The 18,416-nt window shown below is 36.2% G+C and overlaps 1 protein-coding gene across 1 annotated transcript in view; it reads left to right on the top strand.

Annotated features, from left to right (window-relative positions):
• Positions 1–18,416, top strand: part of ADAM28 (ADAM metallopeptidase domain 28) — a 73,039-nt gene that overhangs the window by 45,049 nt on the left and 9,574 nt on the right. The window contains exons 14-18 of the mRNA XM_044268099.1: positions 70–265; positions 6,989–7,091; positions 9,138–9,297; positions 10,000–10,080; positions 10,375–10,453. Of these exons, the coding sequence (XP_044124034.1) occupies positions 70–265; positions 6,989–7,091; positions 9,138–9,297; positions 10,000–10,080; positions 10,375–10,453 (619 nt within the window). The remainder of the gene's footprint in view (positions 1–69; positions 266–6,988; positions 7,092–9,137; positions 9,298–9,999; positions 10,081–10,374; positions 10,454–18,416) is intronic.

Raw genomic sequence — 18,416 nt, 5'->3', positions numbered from 1 at the left:
TAGCTTGAGATATTCAAGTAAGTCGTGTGGGGAAAAAAAAGCCTTTTCTTCATTTTTATTTCGCTGCAGTTTAAGAAGCCTGGGGCAGTATGCCGACCAGCAAAAGATGAGTGTGATCTGCCAGAAATGTGTGATGGTAAATCTGGTATTTGCCCTGATGATAGATTCCGAGTCAATGGCTTCCCCTGCCAAAATGGGGAGGGCTACTGCTTGATGGGGATGTGCCCCACGCTGCAGGAGCAGTGCACTGAGCTGTGGGGACCAGGTAAGAGGACAAGTCCCAGTGTTGCGGGCATTCCTGCCTCTATGCACATGAAAAGAAAAATGATGTTGTAACAGGTGACAGTGTTTAATCATGGCCAAAGTAGTATTCTGTCTCAATCTTCTTTCTTAGAAACTGTGTTAGAGCTCAAAATCTTGGATAAGTGCATTTGAAGAAATACAAATAAGGATGGGCCAGTTAATTTGACTTTGAATTCCAGACTAACAATTTTTTTTTTTAGTATCAGTATGTCTCATGAAATATTTGAGGTAAGCTTATACTAAGAAAACTCTATCTGAAATTCAAATTTAACTGGGTAAAGCAGGAAAGAATATCCAATGGGAAAAGGTCTCCAACAAATGGTGTTGGGAAAACTGGAGAGCAACATGCAGAAGAATGAAGATGGACCACTTTCTAACACATACACAAAAATAAATTAAAAATGGATGAAAGACCTATATGTGAGACTTGAAACCATAAAAATCCCAGAGGAGAACACAGGCAGTAACCTCTTTGACACTGGCCAGAGCAACTTCTTTCTAGACATGTCTCCTGAGGCAAGGGAAACAAAAGTAAAATAAACTATTGGAACTTCATCAAAATAAAAAGTTTCCATACAGTGAAGGAAACAATAAACAAAACTAAAAGGAGATCTATGGAATGGGAGAAGATATTTGCAAATGACATATCTGATAAAGAGTTAGTCTTCAAAAATACATAAAGAATTTATAAAATTTAACATCTCCAAAACAAATCATCCAGTTATAAAATGGGCAGAAGACATGAACAGACATTTTCCAAAGAAGACACCCAGATAGCCAGCAAACACATAAAATGATGCTCAACATCACTCATTACCAGGGAAATACAAATCAAAAGTACAATGAGATACCACCTCACACCTGTCAGGATTGCTAAAATTAGCAACACAAGAAAGGACAAGTGCTGGTGAGGATGTAGAAAAAGAGGAACTCTCTTGCACTGTTGGTGGGAATGCAAACTGGTGTGGCCACTCTGGAAAACAGTATGGAGGTTCCTCAAAAAGTAACAAATAGAACTACCCGACGATCCAACAATTGCACTACTAGGTATATACCCTAAGAATCCAAAATTCTAATTCAAAAGAATACATGAACTCTGGTGTTTATAGTGGTATTATCTACAATAGCAACAATATGGTTGTGACATATTAATATCTATATATAAATGTACATATGTATGTTTATATTATATATACACAAATACTTGTGTATATGCATATATGTGTGTGTATATATATATGATTATTACTCAGCCATAAAAAGAATGAATCTTGTCATCTGCAATGATATGGATGGAGCTAGAGTGTAATATGTTAAGGAGAATAAGTCAGTCAGAGAAAGACCTACCACATGATTTCACTTCTATGTGGAATTTAAGAAACAAAACCAATGAAGGGGGGAGAAAGGCAAACCAAAAAAACAGACTCTTTATTATGGAATGTTGAGTATTATACACCTGAAACTAATACTACACTGTATGTTAACTACTGAAATTTAAATAAAAACTTAACCAAAAAACCCCCAAATTTAACTGGGTATCCTGTACTTTATCTGGCAACCCTAATCAAAATCCTTCTCAGATAAGTACATCCTTAGAAGTCTCTGTGTGTGTCTGTGTATGTCTCTGTGTGTGTGTCCATGTGTCTGTGTGTGTGTAGGGATGGCAGGAGTGTTGGGAGATGAGCAGAGCATAAGGGACAGGGGAGGAAAAAAGGACTGTGGGAATGTAGATGAGCGATTTGGAAAAGTGAAATCTCATAAATGCTTATTTTGCCCATATTACTAGAGTTTTAGAAACCATAATCTCTGATTATACCATAAAAAAGAAATTAAAAATAAAACTTAACAATCTCCCAAACTGTAAACTAAAACAAATTGTACTGAACAAGCTTGATCAGAAAGGCAATTTAAAAACTACCAGTTCTTTGGACTTCCTGGATATGATGTCCATGGTGCACATATCTGTAATTTTCGTACCCTCTTCAGCTACACTTTCAGATTTGTCCTTAAATGACTGAAGGGACGTTTTAATAGGGGAAAATACATATTCCTAAAAGTACTTAAAGAGGGTTAGCACATACGAGGAACCTTCCATAATTCTCAAAAATATACATAAAGCAAGATAAAGGAAATAACAAGACACTGTTTCACAATATACCCAGTAAAAAAGAAACCTGAGAAAAAATCATGGATTAGAATTTAGAAAAATTTCTGAATAAAAATAAATCCTTTGTATCAGGCAAGGGTGGGCTGAGACACAATCTGAGTCGCAAAGCTTGATACCATTTGTGTGTGGGCAGGTGCACCGGCAGGCAGAAGTCTGGCCTCAGCAACCCTCCCACTTACGGATCATACAGCCTCACATGCTAAGTTACAGCTGGAAACAGAGATGGCTTTGTGGGTTAAAGAAAGATTTTGTGCTTCCTTGACTGACTTTGGTATACAGCAGAAATCTATGGAAAGAAAAAATTCTCTGCACAGAGTTGAAGTTCTGAGCATTCCTTTATTATCAAGTAATAAATCACTGCAGTAAATACAATTGCCTTCTCCTTTTGCCTGACCCTTCACCATCTGCCACCCCTGCAAATCTGTAGACTTCCCAGTACCTAGACACTATGTATTTTGTTCATTATGGCCTTTCCAGTGTGTTCCAGCACATTGTCTGACTTTCATAAATGTTCAAAATTATTGAATTAATGTTGAACATATTCATCTGATACTGGAATAGGGAAGATCTTTTAAATCACACATTTAAAGGTTGCCCATATAAAAGATCAGAGATTCAAATTATCTTTAAAAAAGTTCCAAAGGTAAAGGAAACAAAAGCAAAAATGAACTTTTGGGGCTTCATCAAGATCAAAAGCTTCTGCACAGCAAAGGAAACAGTCAGCAAAACAAAGAGGCAACCCACGGAATGGGAGAAGATATTCACAAATGACAGTACAGACAAAAGGTTGATATCCAGGATCTATAAAGAACTCAAATTCAACACACACAAAACAGATAATCATATCAAAAAATGGACACTCCTCCAATGAAGACATACAAATGGCTATCAGACACATGAAAAAATGTTCATCATCACTAGCCATCAGGGAGATTCAAATTAAAACCACACTGAGATACCACCTTACACCAGTTAGAATGGCCAAAATTAGCAAGACAGGAAACAACGTGTGTTGGAGAGGATGTGGAGAAAGGGGAACCCTCTTACACTGTTGGTGGGAATGCAAGTTGGTGCAGCCTCTTTGGAGAACAGTGTGGAGATTCCTCGAGAAATTAAAAATAGAACTTCCCTATGACCCTGCAATTGCACTACTGGGTATTTACCCCAAAGACACAGATGCAGTGAAAAGAAGGGCCATCTGTACCCCAATGTTTATAGCAGCAATGGCCATGGTCGCCAGACTGTGGAAAGAGCCAAGATGCCCTTCAACGGACGAATGGATAAGGAAGATGTGGTCCGTATACACTATGGAGTATTATGCCTCTATGAGAAAGAATGAATATCCAACTTTTGTATCAACATGGATGGAACTGGAAGAGATTATGCTGAGTGAAATAAGTCAAGCAGAGAGAGTCAATTATCATATGGTTTTACTTATTTGTGGAGCATAACAAATAACATGGAGGACATGGGGAGATGGAAAGGAGAAGGGAGTTGAGGGAAATTGGAAGGAGAGATGAACCATGAAAGACTGTGGACTCTGAAATCAATCTGAGGGTTTTGAAGGGGTGGGGAGTGGGAGGTTGGGGGAGCCAGGTGGTGGGTATTATGGAGGACATGTATTGCATGGAGCACTGGGTCTGGTGCATAAACAATGCATTCTCTTATGCTGAAAAATAAATAAACAAACAAACAAATAAATAAGTTTCAAATTTTGTGACCTATAAGGGATCACAAATTTATTTCAAATTAATCTTCAAGGTTTTAAAAGTCTAATAACATATATAAGGAAGGAGATCACCCTCTTCAATATCAAATCATTTCTATAAATTCTTTGTAGTTCCAGATATTGGAAATGTGAACAAGGCATTAACAGGTAATTTGTCATGAAGAAATACAATTGTCTAATAAAGATTTAAATCATTTTAACTCACTAGCAAGAAGTATGAAGTACTGACACATTGATGTGTCAGGAAATGCAAATATAGTAAGAAATACAATTGAAAAGTTGATTCCTTCAACACTTGTCAGATTGGTGAAACTTTATATAGTTAATGCTCAGTGTCAGTGAAGATGTGGCAAAGCACCTACTTTTACACACTCCAGTAAAAACATGAATTAACACAGTCTTTTCAGGATGAATTGGAAAAATGTATGTAAAACCTAAAAAGAAAATGCACTGCTTTCCCCAGCAAGTGTTTTTAGGAATATTTTTTCACAAAGGATTTTCACCCAACACTTTTTTTTTTGCCTTCCCCTAAGTATTTTGTTTTAATTAACATATAATGTATTATTAGCCCTAGGGGTTCAGGTCTGTGAACCACCATCACCCAACACTTTTAAAATTGAAGTGGCGGAGGGGTGGGAGGTTGGGGTACCAGGTGGTGGGTATTATAGAGGACAAGGCTTGCATGGACCACTGGGTGTGGTGAAAAAATAATGAATACTGTTTTTCTGAAAATAAATAAATTGGAAAAAAAATTGATAATGGATAATTGTGAAACATCTCAAAGTCAAAGAATAAGCATTAGTCAAATAAATGATAGAGTATTTATGCAATGCAATTTTTTTCCAATTTATTTATTTTCAGAAAAACAGTATTCATTATTTTTTCACCATACCCAGTGCTCCATGCAAGCCGTGCCCTCTATAATACCCACCACCTGGTACCCCAACCTCCCACCCCCCCTGCCACTTCAAACCCCTCAGATTGTTTTTCTGAGTCCATAGTCTCTCATGGTTCACCTCCCCTTCCAATTTACCCAAAAGCACATACCCTCCCCAATGTCCATAACCCTACCCCCCTTCTCCTAACCCCCCTCCCCCCAGCAACCCACAGATTGTTTCGTGAGATTAAGAGTCACTTATGGTTTGTCTCCCTCCCTATCCCATCTTGTTTCATGGATTCTTCTCCTACCCACTTAAGGCCCCATGTTGCATCACCACTTCCTCATATCAGGAAGATCATATGATAGTTGTCTTTCTCCGCTTGACTTATTTCGCTAAGCATGATACGCTCTAGTTCCATCCATGTTGTCGCAAATGGCAAGATTTCGTTTCTTTTGATGGCTGCATAGTATTCCATTGTGTATATATACCACATCTTCTTTATCCATTCATCTGTTGATGAACATCTAGGTTCTTTCCATAGTTTGGCTATTGTGGACATTGCTGCTATAAACATTCGGGTGCACGTGCCCCTTTGGATCACTACGTTTGTATCTTTAGGGTAGATACCCAGTAGTGCAATTGCTGGGTCATAGGACAGTTCTATTTTCAACATTTTGAGGAACCTCCATGCTGTTTTCCAGAGTGGTTGCACCAGCTTGCATTCCCACCAACAGTGTAGGAGGGTTCCCCTTTCTCCGCATCCTCGCCAGCATCTGTCATTTCCTGACTTGTTGATTTTAGCCATTCTGACTGGTGTGAGGTGATATCTCATTGTGGTTTTGATTTGTATTTCCCTGACGCAATGCAATTTTTATAGCCACGATACTGCTCAATATTTAGTGCCAGGGGAAAGGACAAGTATACTTGTTATTTGGGAAGCAGTGTGGTACTGGGTGTATGAATGATGCTTTCCACAATATTAGCAGCAATAACTCTGAAGTTTGGGATTAGGAGCATGCTTTTTCCTTATCATTCATGCCTAACTATTCAAATTTCTCATGTAGAAAATATGATAATGAAACTTTTTTTTATCATCTTGGAATTTGGAACGTGAAATTTATTTAAAATGATTCCAGCTTATAGATAAACCAAGAGGTTAAGGCAATTGGCCAGAGTCACACAGCTGTGATTTAGCTTCTGAGCTCTTAACCACTGTTTTCTACTGCTCATCTGATGGGGATATAAAGAAGATTGCATGAGCAATTAAGTATGTGATGCCTATTGATGTTCCTGCAAAAAACAGAAGTTTGACTAAGCATAGCAAGTAATTTTGACAGTAGCAAGTATTATCAAAAGAGCTTCCCAATGTCTGCTTGTGGGCTGTTAATATAATGATTGTGGCTCTCCTAGCTCAGTCTTCATATTTAGATTTTTTTTTAATCTTCAGCAAATCAACCACATTTCTAAATATTTAGATAGTCATTATTCAAAAGTTAAAAATTTGAAGGCTTATTTATTTTATTTTCTTAAAAATATTTTATTTATTTAGAGAGAGAGTGTATGTGAGGGGGGAGGAGGAAGATGGAGAGGGAGAGGGAGAGAATCTTAAGCAGACTCCAAGCTGAGGGGGGGAGCCTGTCCCAGGGCTCAATCTCCCAATCCTGAGATTAAGAGTCCAACTGAGCCACCCAGATGCCCCTAAAAGAGTATTTTAAATTCTAGCTAGCTTTATTAATAACAAAACTATTCCAACCTATATTTCTGACAGTGGTCAATGGGATTATGCCAGAAAAGTAATTCTCATGCTATATATTTCATTAATTTTATATTTCATTAATCATTTGTAGCATTGAATATCGTATCTCTTTTCTTTTCTAATATGTCCCTACTGACCATGCCTGGTTCAAGGGACCGATGTTGCAGACAAATCGTGTTACAGCAGGAATGAAGGTGGGTCAAAGTATGGGTACTGTCGCAAAGTGGATGACACACCCATTCCCTGCAAATCAACGTAAGTGGCCTTGTTGTTCGAACCTTCCTGCCCCATAGACTAGAGAAATCATTCACTTCCAGACACGTGTTCTGATTTATTCCAGTTAAAGCAAAAGTTAATTTGGACATCATTTATTTGATAAGCATTCATTGGGTGATGATTATGTGCTGTGTTTTAGAGGAGGCACTAAGTTAAAATACAAATAAGAAAGAATTCTTTTTTCCAGTGCCTCATGGTGGGTGCTTTGGATGACACGTACAGTCATTTTGAAATAAAGGGAATATGTGGATAGAACGTGCAGCAGTGAATGGGCATGTCTGGAAGTCTATACATGGATATTCCAATATAACTTAGGAGCTTTTCCATCTAGGTGTTTCATTATGGTTTTAGGAGTGTAAATATTTATCTACTCAGAGGAATAACCAATACAATGCTCATTTGGTTTTATTTAAGGTTGCCATGGCATTATCTAAGAAAAAACACAGTAAGAGAAAAGATGGACAATTCACCTGGAGAATTTGTTTTACTTTTTGTATTGATATTCTGTAAAATAAATTTCTTCAATATCGTAAGCAATGGACTTGAGATCTTTGGATAAGGTTTTTTTTTTTTGATTCTATAATTTCAAGATGACTTTTAAAATTCAAATTATAATGGATTAAACTGAGTATCTTCTCCAAATTTTACACATACTAAATAATGTGGAATAAGAAACTGAACAAGATTAATGTTTCTCAAAGTTTTTCTGTTAAACATTGATTTTTCCACATAATAAATATTACCAAGCTATATTTCAGACAGAGAGTCTTCCTTTGGAGAGTCTGAGCCTAAAGGATAAAAATATTCCATGGTCTCTCCTTTATAAGAAATCAGGGAAGATTCAAATGGGAAAATAATTTTGTAAAAAGCAATGCATATGTTTTCTGGGAACCAATATGTAGTTCGAGCGTCAGCGAGCAGGAAAGAGAGTAAGGTGGTTCCACTTCTCTCTGTAGCAGGTGCACACATTGTCCTGAATGACTGTATGATCCCTGGATCATTCCTCCAACTAGAGGCACAAACATATCATTCTTTCCACAGGCTGACCTCCTAGTCACTTCTGAATAGACATCGGTTGTAGTGGAGAGAGGACCTGAAATTCTCTGTGCTCTAGGCCCCCCTTATAAAAGCTCTACCTAAGTGACTCAAGAAAAATGCCTCTTCAAGTTTGGAGAGAATGTGTGCCTTTCTCTACTCCTCTGTCATATTTGCTAACAGTTGCCAGAAACATCAGGAGAATCTTATTCTGTCCCTCTCAGAGTAGTTTTTCACAGACTTCCTCAGAATTCTGCATAAAGTGATTGACTCCAATTTTATTGGATCTGACTTTTTTCACCTTGGCAGTGAATGAATGGCTTTACTAAGTGCTGAGCTGTTTCATCATTATTTGCAAGGAGACAGTTCTTTCAGGAACCCCACATGATGTCTTCGAGTGTCACCTAAGGCTCAGCCTTATGGAGACACAGCTAAAGTTGGGAGACTTAATATGCTGCAATTCATGAAAATAAAGTAACTTCAGTTGAAACAAAATAGAAATATCCACGTGCCCTCCATGATGTTAGAAGTCTTTCCTCTTTATAGCTCAAACATGACCTTCATTTCCAGGTGTTTCTCTTGGTCTGTCATGGCTTCTGCAGCGGCAGCCATTGCATTCCAATGAGACAAAAAGAGAAAAAAGTAAGGAGCAGGACATACTCCTTCATGTAATACCCCCTTCAAGAATTTACACATAAGATTCTGCTTCCTCCCCATTGGCCAGAACTTAGGCAATTGACCAAAATTAGCTGCCTAGGAATCTGAGAAATGTGGGTTTTGTTTTTAAGCAACAATGTGCCTTGTTAATGTTTGGTGGTTCTATTACAGAAGAAAAAGGGGAAATTTGACATAAAGAGAGAACTAGGAGCCTCTGCTATGGGGAGAAATATGATGAGTTAAATATTGATGGCCTGGGAGGTGATTTAGAACTGCAGAGAACTGCAGTTAGGATCCTGGTATTTCAACTGCAAAAATTTGACTTTTCCTCAGTGATGCCATGTGTGGGAAGTTGTTCTGTCAAGGTGGGTCAGATACTTTGCCTTGGAGAGGACATATTATAACTTTCCTGACATGTAAAACATTTGAACCTGAAGACAGCAGTCAAGAAGTAGCGATGGTAGCCAATGGAACCAAGTGTGGAAACAAGAAGGTAAGTTGAAAATGTAACTTTTAATCAAAGTGTTCTTTTGTTTTGTTTTTTGTTTTGTTTTGTTTGTTTGCTTCTCAAGGACTCTTTATGTTTTATGGGGCACAGTTTTCAAAGCAATACTTAGCACCACTCATTTATGCATGTGTCCACTCATCCCTTCAATACTGTTTTATAGGTAACTATTATGTGCTTAAGTACTGGGTTATTAAAACTTGGTAAATTGTATTGCCCCAAATCAGTAGGTTCTCAATAAATGATAACCCCCTTGATAATAATAATTAAGAGAATAATAACAATACTATTTATTTTTATATAAATGATAGGTACTGCAATATTGAAGATGATGTGATATTAACATGTTTTCCATAATATTTTTGTTTGGAATGGGTGCTTTGTATCATATGCAATGCTTAGCTCAGTGCTAAGTATCAGTCTCAGGCATGGACTGAAGAGGTGGATTAAGGGAATGACTCAGGAGGAATAAAGTGAAGTAAGGAAATATTCTTTAGAGGACTTTCCAAAAATTTTTTAACAAAAATTATCTAGCTTCATCTTATTTCCAAAAGAATGCTGTGATTTCCCTAATAAAAGGGCAACAATCATGGCTAATAATAGAAGACTAAATTCCAAAGAATCAGCAATTTGCAGAGCTGAAACCATTAGGTATTGATGTCAGCTTGATGCTTTTCACATCACTTTCAGGTTTGCATTAATGCAGAATGTGTAGATATTGAAAGAGCCTACAAATCAACCAATTGCTCCTCCAAGTGCAAAGGACATGCTGTAAGTTTTGACAATGCTTCCCCAATCTTGCTGAATCTTTTGTAATTTTAGATCAGTCTCAATGATGCTGAAGTAATGTTTCAGCATTAAATTAAAATTATTAAGTTTGCCTTAATGCTCAGTAGTTTGTTCAGTGAAAAGAATTTCTTCTAAGAATTTGGTATTGACATCCCTATGATGGATTCATACATTATGTAGATAGCTGAAAGGCTACAGAGTAAGGGTTAGCTTCTGATGAATAGGGCCCCTGGATTGGTCAGCCTAGTGTGGAAACTAAGATCTTGTCTTCTCCAGGTGTGTAACCATGATCTCCAGTGTCAGTGTAAAGAAGGATGGGCCCCTCCTGATTGTGATGACTCTTCAGTGGTCTTCCGTAGGTAACATTACATGTCTAGCCTGAAAAAATTGCTCTTCTAAGCTTTTATTTCACATTACATTAGATTTCATTGCCTTTTCTCTATCCTCTTGGAATTCTTGTTCATTTCATAAATATTGAATCTGCAATATTAATCTTCAAGTTCTCTAACAGTTTTTTTTTTGTTTTTGAAGCATATTTTCCACATCCTTATGCTTTTACTATACATACAAAAAATTTCCTCAAATTTTATATTTACAATCTTTATTTTAATTTCCCAAATTTTCTTGTTTTATGATTGTTCTATTTTTGTAGCAACTTTGACAATGTATAGATATAATATCCTCATAGAACTCTCTAAGAACACAGCTTGGATTATTTTTGTAGGTTCAGTTCTGTTCTTTGAATCATCTCTATTTCTTTTTTTTTTTAAGATTTTATTTACTTGACAGACAGAGATCACAATTAGGCAGAGAGGCAAGCAGAGGGAGAGAGAGGAGGAAGCAGGCTCCCTGCCAAGCAGAGAGCCTGATGGGGGGCTCTATCCCAGGACCCTGAGATCATGACCTGAGCCAAAGGCAAAGGCTTAACCCACTGAGCCACCCAGGCGCCCCTCATCTCTATTTCTTTTGAGTTTGATTTCTTTTTCACCCTGTCTCTTATTTGCTTTTTCTCTTCAGGATATGGGACCTTAGTTGAAGGTGAGATAGGTTGACTTCAATCGGTTTTCAAAGGTTTTTTTTTTTGCATGTTTGTGTGCTTGTTATACCAACCAATACTTCTCCAGATGGGAGAACTGGCAGTGAGCTCTATCAGTAGAAAGACCTCCCTCCAGGCCCTCAGGGCGGAAAGCATCCAGGGTGGGGATCCTCATCCCCAGTCACTATGGTGAGGAGTACTTTGACCAGACAAGATCTCCTCATAGCATTTATATCCTGAGAGAACTACTTTCTCTCCGCACTCTTTCTTTGATCCTCTCTTCTGTTTCATCTCCTGTGGGTATCTGCAGTTAGCCTCTGTTCTGCTTCTCAGGCCCTTGTATCCCCCACTGCTTCTAGAGAGCAGTTCTTGGGTCTTTGTCCTCGCTCTTTTTCTATGTACACAAGGGATGTGGATGGGGATGTAGATGGGGACACACCTGACCAAACCATCTGTCTCCAGTTCAGATTCTCTGTTGGCTTCCCAAGAAAGAATAGTACTTGCCTCTGATGTTTGGACTATTTTAAAAAATATATTTATTTATTTTTTTAGATGGGGGAGGGGCAGAGGGAAATATAGAGAATTTCAATCAGACTCTATGCTGAATGCGGGCTTGAGGCAGGGCTCAATTTTACAATACTGAGATCATGACCGAAGCCAAAATCAAGAGTCAGACGCTTAACTGACTTAGCAACTCAGGCTCCCCTGGGCTATTTTTTTGTTTGGTTGGTTTTTGTTTTTAAGATTTTATTTTAATTCCAGTTAGATAATATACAGCATAATATTGATTTCAGGTGTAAGGTATGGTGATTCAACACTTTGATACAACACCTTTTTTTTTTTTTTTAAATGTGATGGACCCGTGGGAGGGTATGTGTTGTGGTGAACGTTGTGTATTATGTAAGACTGATGAATTACAGACATGTACCCCTGAAACGACTATTACATTATATGCTAATAATAATAAAAAAATTCTTGGTTCTTTGCTAGACTTCCCAAGAAAGAATAGCATTTACTTCTGACATTGGATTATAATTTGATGTTTCTGTATGCCTATATCCCTTTACTTTCTGAAATTTCTAAAAATTCTTTATGAATTTTTCTAGTGTTCTATGATTTTATTATGTATATATTTAAATATTAATTATGTTATTACATGTTTAATGACAGGCACACATATGCACGTATTCTATTTAGGATGTGTCCTCTGATATTTGGATATGGTAGGGTAATAGACACAGAAACATCAATCTTTAATTAGAAAATTCTTTAATGGTTTCAACACTCACTAAAAATCCTTTTAAACTATGGCTTACCTCTTCGTAAATTCTATTTTATTTATCTCTTGATTTGGTAAATCACTTCCATTAGTCATTTCTTCTTTCTTCTTGCATGAAACTTTCTATGTTGCATTTACAAGAATTTATTTCCTTTGCTAAATAGAAAACATGAATAGGTTGGATTGGAATAGGTTTTTTTGACTCAGAGTTTTAATTTCATGACTCTCTCGAGAAGTGGATCCTGATATTTAATGTTCAAAAACTGAGGCTACCCTGATTTTGCTTCTTCTTGTTGTGAAATAACCCTTTAAAAATCATTAGTTTGCTTTCCCTTAAATGTTTTTAGAATTGCTACTTAATGAAAACATCATTTTGCCATGTTTGGGTGTTGTTTGCTTTTGATTATTTTGATTGTTACCCAGTGAAGGCTTTCAAATTGAGGGTTTGATTCTGTATTCTGTACAAGGAATGTTTCTGTTATTACAGATTTAAAAACTGATTCTGTTCCATTTCCTTGGTTTCTTTTTTTCTTTTTTTTTTTCCAGGTATTTATTTATTTTTTAATTTTTTAAAAATTTCTTTTCAGCGTAAGAGAATTCATTGCTTTTGCACCACACCCAGTGCTCCATGCATTACATGCCCTCTATAATACCCACCACCTGGCTCCCCCAACCTCCCACCTCCCACCCCTTCAAACCCTCAGGTTGTTTTTCAGAGTCCATAGTCTTTCATGGTTCATCTCCCCTTCCAATTTCCCTCAACTCCCTTCTCCTTTCCATCTCCCCATGTCCTCCATGTTATTTATTATGCTCCACAAATAAGTGAAACCATATGATAATTGACTCTCTCTGCTTGACTTACTTATTTCACTCAGCATAATCTCTTCCAGTTCCATCCATGTTGATACAAAAGTTGGATATTCATTCTTTCTCATAGAGGCATAATACTCTATAGTGTATACGGACCACATCTTCCTTATCCATTCGTCCGTTGAAGGGCATCTTGGTTCTTTCCACAGTCTGGTGACCGTGGCCATCGCTGCTATAAACATTGGGGTACAGATGGCCCTTCTTTTCACTGCATCTGTGTCTTTGGGGTAAATACCCAGTAGTGCAATTGCAGGGTCATAGGGAAGTTCTGTTTTTAATTTCTCGAGGAATCTCCACACTGTTCTCCAAAGAGGCTGCACCAACTTGCATTCCCACCAACAGTGTAAGAGGGTTCCCCTTTCTCCACATCCTCTCCAACACACGTTGTTTCCTGTCTTGCTAATTTTGGCCATTCTAACTGGTGTAAGGTGGTATCTCAATGTGGTTTTAATTTGAATCTCCCTGATGGCTAGTGATGATGAACATTTTTTCATGTGTCTGATAGCCATGTGTATGTCTACATTGGAGAAGTGTGTGTTCATGTCTTCTGTCCATTTTTTGATATGATTATCTGTTTTGTGTGTGTTGAATTTGAGTTCTTTATAGATCCTGGATATCAACCTTTTGTCTGTACTGTCTCAAACTCAACACTTCCCTGTTTTCTAATTCAGAAATATAAATTATCTTTATCAAACATCTTAACTGTGTAGCCTTCCTGTTATCCTTTTTTGTCATTATCTATCCCCTGTTATTTTGGGGAAAGTCTTTCAAACTTATTTTGTGTATCATAGAGTGAATTGTTCGCAATGTCACCACTCCTATTTACTAGTTATAATTACATTCTAAAATGGTAAATGGCATTTTTGTGTTTCTTTAAACATCTTCTATACCACTTTGTTGTCTTCTCTTATTTTGCATCTTCTTTAGATAGATTTATTTTCATTTTATTGAGAGTACTAAGCAGATGCCACCCTAAATTTACTTTGATTCTTTATAACATTTTTTTAAAATTTCTTTTCTGTGTTCCTTATAACCTTTTTTGAAAGCATATATTCTATATCTATTCTACATCCACATAGTACTTTAAACCTAATCTTTTTATATTTTTTATGCTTTTTCTCTCTTAATTACTTATCATCCAATAAAGAAGAATCAATTCCATTGCAAATTGTTAAAGTGTTTATTGTAAACTTTAAATCAAAGAACTGGTGATGGAAATATGCATTATGTGACATCAAATTTATATCTCAAGGGAATCAAGGAGGTGATTGGAGTTGTTCAAGATACAGATAGGGGACATTTTTCTTCTTAATCACTTATTCTACTCATTAAAATACTGTGTCGAATTCAACTTCATCCATCAGGATTTCTTTTGGTTTTGGAACACTGTGGGTAGTGTGATTTTATTTCTGGCACTACTTTTGACCCAGTCTTCCAGGAAAGCCTCCACCAGGCTGGGAAAAATCCTCTAATGCAGGAAGGTGTCCTGTCACCAAAAGGACAGATTGCAATGCGTAGTTTTCATGAAATCCAGGCTTCTAATCAAAACCTGGATGAGAAAAATTACATTTCTATTTTCATTAAACTCTAACTAAAATTTAGAATGTTCTACAATTAACAGAGATATAAGGAAACAAATCACAGTGCTATTAATTATCATGACTGTGTCACCAATAGAAATTACACATCTTTACATCACATTGCAGTTGCTACATAAATCCCTCAATATCCTATATATATGTTTCTAGTTTGAGATTTTGGTGGCTATTAATCCACTTTGGGTCTTGTAATTTAGGGTTTAAAAAAGAAGCATATATGTATCTATATCATCAATAAACTTATAATATTTGACAACTATATCTTAACATAATTAGCTTTTTTTTAGTCCTACTCATTTATTAATGAATTTAAAAACATTCAGATAAAGGGTTTATAGGCTTTCTCAGATTTCCAAAATGATCTGTGGCACATATAAGGTTAAGTTCCCTGCTCTTTAGTATGCCATACATAACCATGGGCTTGCAAGCTTCCTTGATTAAAACCATCTTTTTTGTAAAATTTATACAGAAAAACATATAAATAGACATATTACATGCATTATTTATTTACATTTATAATATATATACATATATGTGTGTAGTATATATGCATATAATATACATATATATATATATAGTTATAAAATGAGCATATAAGCATTCATACACTACAGTCTGGGCCAAAAAACAGAGCATAGCTAGCAGCCCAGGCATCTTATCCCTTGGCTCCACACCTGTTCTAATGTCCTCTCTCTCTCTAAGGGTTAATCATTAATGTGTCTTTTATTATAAACATTTTGTTACTTTCTTCTTCATGGTCTTCCTTTCCAAATAAACATTCCTAAGCAGTATGCTCTGTCTTTAAACTATATGTGTGTGTATGTATATGTGTGTATGTGTATAACATATATATTACATATAAAATATATAAATTATTGGTACTCATAGTCTTCTTTCCTCCATATCGTGTTTTCAAGATTATCCATATTCCTATGTATAGCTAGAATTAATTTATTTTTGCTATTGTGCATAATATCACAATTTTGTCATGTTTTGGTATAATGTTGTATTACGGTTTTGTATTATATATATGACATTTTCCTTTTTTTTTTTTACTGTTTTTATAGATTTTTCAGGGCAATTTTGAGAAAAAGTTTTATAGATATTGTCATTCAACTCTAATTTAACTAGATCATACTGTTATGGAATATGTTATGGAATATATATTATTGGAAACAAACTGTTTCCAGACTGGCTGTACAAATTCACACTCCTAGCAACAGTGAATATCAGTTCCTATGGCTATACAACCTTTCAGCCATTTGACACTTGGAGACAGCAAATTTTATTCCTTCTGGTAGGTCAGTAGTTGTAGCACATTGGGGGTTTAATTTGCGTTCTTTTTTCAAAAGATTTTATTTATTTGTTTATCAGAGAGAGATATAGAGAGAGATAGAGAGAGAGCAAGAGCACAAGACGGGGTAGGAGCAGCAGCAGGCAGAGGAGCAGGCTCCCCACTGAGCAGGGAGCCTGATGTGGGACTTGATCCCAGGACCATGGATAATGACTTGAGCTGAAGGCATACGCTTAACCCACTGAACCACCCAGGTGTCCCTTAATTTACTTTTTATATCTAATATTGCTAATACTAATTACAATAAAGGAATCTTTCCTTATTTGGGGGCCACTTGGATTTTCTTTTCTGTGAAGCATTTGTTCAATCCTTTTGTTTGTATATCTATTGAGTTTTCCCCCCGCCCCTTCATTAACTTATATATGTTTTAATATATTTTTGATATAAGCTATTTTCAGTTATACATGTTGAAAGAACTTCCTTCCCGTGTTTTCTCACTCTCTTTGTGGTGCCATGTGATTAATGGAAGATTCTAAATTCCATGTAGTCAATTTTTTAATCATTTTCTTGATTTTTTTTTCTTTTGTGTGTCCTTCCCTAAGGAAATATTCCCTAACCTGAAGTTATGAATATACATCTGTATATTGTCTTCTAAAAAGCATTATTATATTATTTTTTCAAATTTAAGTCTATAATCTATCTGAAAGTCTTTGTCTATGATGCAAATGTTTAATTTCATTTTCATCCCAGATAGATGCCCATTTGTCACATCATCATTCATACAATAGATCATCCTTCCCAAATGCTCTCCAGGGCCACTTATCTGATACAGCAAATGTTTGCACATGTGTCTTTTTGGGATATCTGTTCTTTTCTGGTGGTCCTATTTGATGGTCCTTTGTGCCAGTATGACACTTGTTTTAACTATGTCTTTAAAACAGTTTTGATATAGGCTGTCCTTTAATTTTGTTCTTCTTTAAGAATGACTTGGTTATTAGTTTTTTGTACTTTTATGTTTATCTTATAATCAGATTCTCAACTTAAACACATAATTCTTGTGGGGACTGACATTTTAACATAAATCACATCTATGATTTACTTGTGAGAATGAACATATATAAAAAATTTTTTTTTGAATTCCTGGGGCATCTGGGTGTCTTAGGTAGTGAAGCATCTAACTTGATTTCAGCTCAGGTCATGATCTCAGGGTCATGAGATGGAGTCCTGTGTTGGGCTCTGCACTATTCACAGAGTCTGCTTGAGATTCTCTCTCTCTCTGCTCTCCCTCTGCTTCTCCCCCTGCCTGCTCTCTTTGTCAAATAAATAAATCTTTTTAAAAAAATATTGATTTCCCTCTCTCTCTCTTTTTATCTTTTGTAGATAAATTTTTTTTTATCTTTTATAGATATGTTTTATCTTTTTAAGATAAAATCTTAAAAAAAAAAGGGGGTGCCTTGGTGGCTCAGTTGGTTAAACCTCTGCCTTTGACTAAGGTCATGATCTCAGGGTCCTGGGATTGAGCCCCACATCAGGCTCCTTGCTCAACCAAAAGATTGCTTCTCCCCCTGCCTGCTGTTTCCCGTGCTTGTGCTCTCTCTCTCTCTCTGACAAATAGATAAAATAAAAATAAATAAATAAAATAAGATAAATATTGATTTCCTAATCATTGACATGAAATATCTATCCATTTATTTAGTCTTTCTTAATTTTGGCAACTAATGCTTAATGGTTTTCACCATAGAAATTTTGCATTTATTTTGTTAAATTTGTTTATGGGAATTTAAATCTCATTGTATATTTTAAGTGATATCTTTTGAAAAATTATTTTCAACTCTTAGTAGAATATAGAAATTCAACCAATTTTGTATATTTATTTTTATGTCTAGCACATATGCTAACCTCTCTTAATAATTCTAGTAACTGGGGTGCCTGGGTTACTCATCGTTAAGCTTCTGCCTTCGGCTCAGATCATGATCCCCTGGGATTGAACCCCACCTCGGGCTCCCTGCTCGGCAGGAAGCCTGCTTTCCCTCTCCCACTCCCCCTGCTTATGTTCCTGCTCTCGCCATCTCTCTCTCTGTCAAACAAATAAATAAAATCTTTAAAAAAAATTCTTGTAATTTATCTATCAATCCTTTAGATTTCCTACATATTCAGTCATATTGTTTCAGAAAATGATTGTTTGATTTCATTCTAATTTTCATGATTTTAATTTCTTGTACTTGTTTTCCTTCACTAAAT

Source organism: Neovison vison, chromosome 11 (genome assembly GCF_020171115.1).
Source record: "Neovison vison isolate M4711 chromosome 11, ASM_NN_V1, whole genome shotgun sequence".
NCBI classification, from domain to species: Eukaryota; Metazoa; Chordata; class Mammalia; order Carnivora; family Mustelidae; genus Neogale; species Neogale vison.
Note: the sequence above shows the minus strand (reverse complement) of the source record. Positions and strands in the feature narration are given on the sequence as shown.